Source organism: Cotesia glomerata, unplaced genomic scaffold (assembly GCF_020080835.1).
Source record: "Cotesia glomerata isolate CgM1 unplaced genomic scaffold, MPM_Cglom_v2.3 scaffold_690, whole genome shotgun sequence".
Classification (NCBI taxonomy): Eukaryota; Metazoa; Arthropoda; class Insecta; order Hymenoptera; family Braconidae; genus Cotesia; species Cotesia glomerata.
The window spans coordinates 1,804-3,995 of NW_025404337.1; the positions used below are offsets into that span (position 1 = coordinate 1,804).

At 32.8% G+C, this 2,192-nt stretch overlaps 1 protein-coding gene across 1 annotated transcript; it reads left to right on the plus strand.

The window, feature by feature from the left end:
• The first annotated feature begins 287 nt into the window (after window positions 1-287).
• Window positions 288-911, plus strand: LOC123274753 (probable cytochrome P450 6a14). Its single transcript, XM_044742480.1, has 2 exons — window positions 288-579; window positions 651-911. The coding sequence occupies exons 1-2, from the start codon at window positions 303-305 to the stop codon at window positions 812-814; spliced, it is 441 nt and encodes a 146-aa protein (XP_044598415.1). The 5' UTR covers window positions 288-302; the 3' UTR covers window positions 815-911.
• Window positions 912-2,192: the final 1,281 nt, after the last annotated feature.

Genomic DNA, 2,192 nt, shown 5'->3' on the forward strand with positions numbered 1-2,192 from the left:
CAAAAAAATTGATTTTTTGAAACTGTGAAACTCATGTAACCCCTTAAGAAATAGACCAAAAATAATTCGATCCATTTATTCATGAAGCTTAGTTTCCAAGTTTAAATTCTGATGGTTTCAGCTGTGTAATTGTGGGTATTTGTCTCATTTTATAACTTTTAATTTTTTATTTGAATTTTTCCGGTTAAAAAAAAATGATGGTAAGGCACCCGGACCGGGAGTCCGACCACACCATAAACTTCTTTTCTTAGGTTATGAAAAAGTTTTCGATCTCTTCGTTTCTGCTGATGGCTTAAATAGAAATGATAAAAATTAATTTGATTCCAGAAACATTGAGAAAATATCCACCAGCAACATTCTTGGTAAGACGAGCAGACGCGAACTACACGTTCAGTAATACGAATGTCACAATAAGAAAGGACATAAGAGTAATGATTCCCGTGATGGCGATTCATCGCGATCCAGCGATTTACAGAGATCCTGAACGGTTTGATCCTGAGAGATTTTCTGATGAAGAAGTTGCAAAGAGACATCCTATGAGTTTTCTTGCTTTTGGCGACGGACCGCGGAATTGTATTGGTAATTATCGTTTACACTTGCCAGATTTTTAGTTCAAAATCTACCTTTATGTAATCAAATAAATTTTTCAGGTGCGAGATTTGCGAATCATCAAACTAAAGTTGGTCTCATCAAAATTCTCCAGCATTTCAAAGTAGACGTGTGTAAAAAAACAGAAATACCTTATGAAGTAAATCCTCGAAGTTTTTTGCTGGCTCCAAAAAATGGAATTTATTTACAATTTTCTAAAATTTAAGTTTATGTTTATATTAAGAGTAGTATCTTTGTTTTAATATTTTGTCTCTAAAAATGATTAATAAATTTATAAATATGTAACTGGATTTTAAATCAGAGAAGATAGTTATGCATTTTCTCCCCTCCGGGTGGAAAGTGTCAACTTTTGTCCTACTGCGCTAAACGAAGTTGCCGCTTTCCGCCTCCGTCGAGCAGAAAAATAGTATACACATACCTTGGGCATTAAATAAAAAAGCCTCAGATCACATGTTTGTCGACCGCGGCTTCGCCTCGACCAACAATTGCATATGATCGTAGTAGATTTACCGATGTAACATTGCATTGGAGATAATTTTTGGTAGTTTTTTTTAATTAATTACTATCACTTGCTTCGAATTTGTACTTTTAATTATGCAAAGTATTCTATGTTTTTTCTTTTCATTACCTAAATTTTTTTTTTAAAATCTGAACGCTACTTTTTGTATGAAAAGAAATAAAAACTGACTTCTCATAAGAATCAATGGTAAATTGCTTTAAACTTTAAACTTTAATTCTAAATGATAAAAGTCTTTCATGACTCAATTTCCAAAGTGCTTACTCACGCTGCATTAAGGGTTATTAAATCATAGAGTCTTGCGAGCACACATAAGCAACCCTTACCCAATTTTCTTATTCAACAAATCATAATAAGTTAACTATAACGTTAATAAGTTAACTTCAGGGATAAACAGTAGCTTCATTCAATCTGTTTTTTCAGCACATTAACGTTATAGTAAGAAAATTTCTTTATAAGCAAGAACCACTTCTTCATTTTCAGAACATACGTAAAGGTCAGCAGCAATCAATATAACAATATCCACCTGAACAGTACTTTTAAAATAGTTTAGGCTTAAAACATAAACTTTATTCATTAGATAATCGATAAACACTCTGGTACCGATTTCGGGCAAGACGTTAAAGTCAGGCTAAAGACTCTTGATCAGGTAATTCCATCGATTTCGAAAATTCCACCTGAAGATATTTTTAGCAGATTCATGATCAAAAATCGTCGAAGAATTACTGCAGATACTTAGGCCAAACTTAAAGCAGGAATGCAGTCTGAATAAGGCCAGATATCTGATGCTCTGCACTGCGATATTCCTCAGTATTAAAAAGAGAATGCAGAATCTTTTCTCTGTTGCAAAAATAATTGAGATCAATACATTTGTTCATTAAATAATCAACAATTTCATTGTTTTCATAGCTAATGAAACAGTTCTAAACACATCAATAATTCGTCTGATTTAAAAGATTTTTACTTTATAATTTATTTGTTAAATAATTTTATTTAGTAGGAAAACTGCAGTGACGTCCCATCCAAGAATGCGCACACCATTGGCTACAACAGTCTTCATGACGCC

Coding starts and splice junctions, on each gene's coding strand:
- LOC123274753 (XM_044742480.1), top strand. CDS start 303: ATGATAAAAATTAATTTGATTCCAGAAACATTGAGAAAATATCCACCA. Junction 580..650: donor CGGACCGCGGAATTGTATTG/GTAATTATCGTT, acceptor TAAATTTTTCAG/GTGCGAGATTTGCGAATCAT.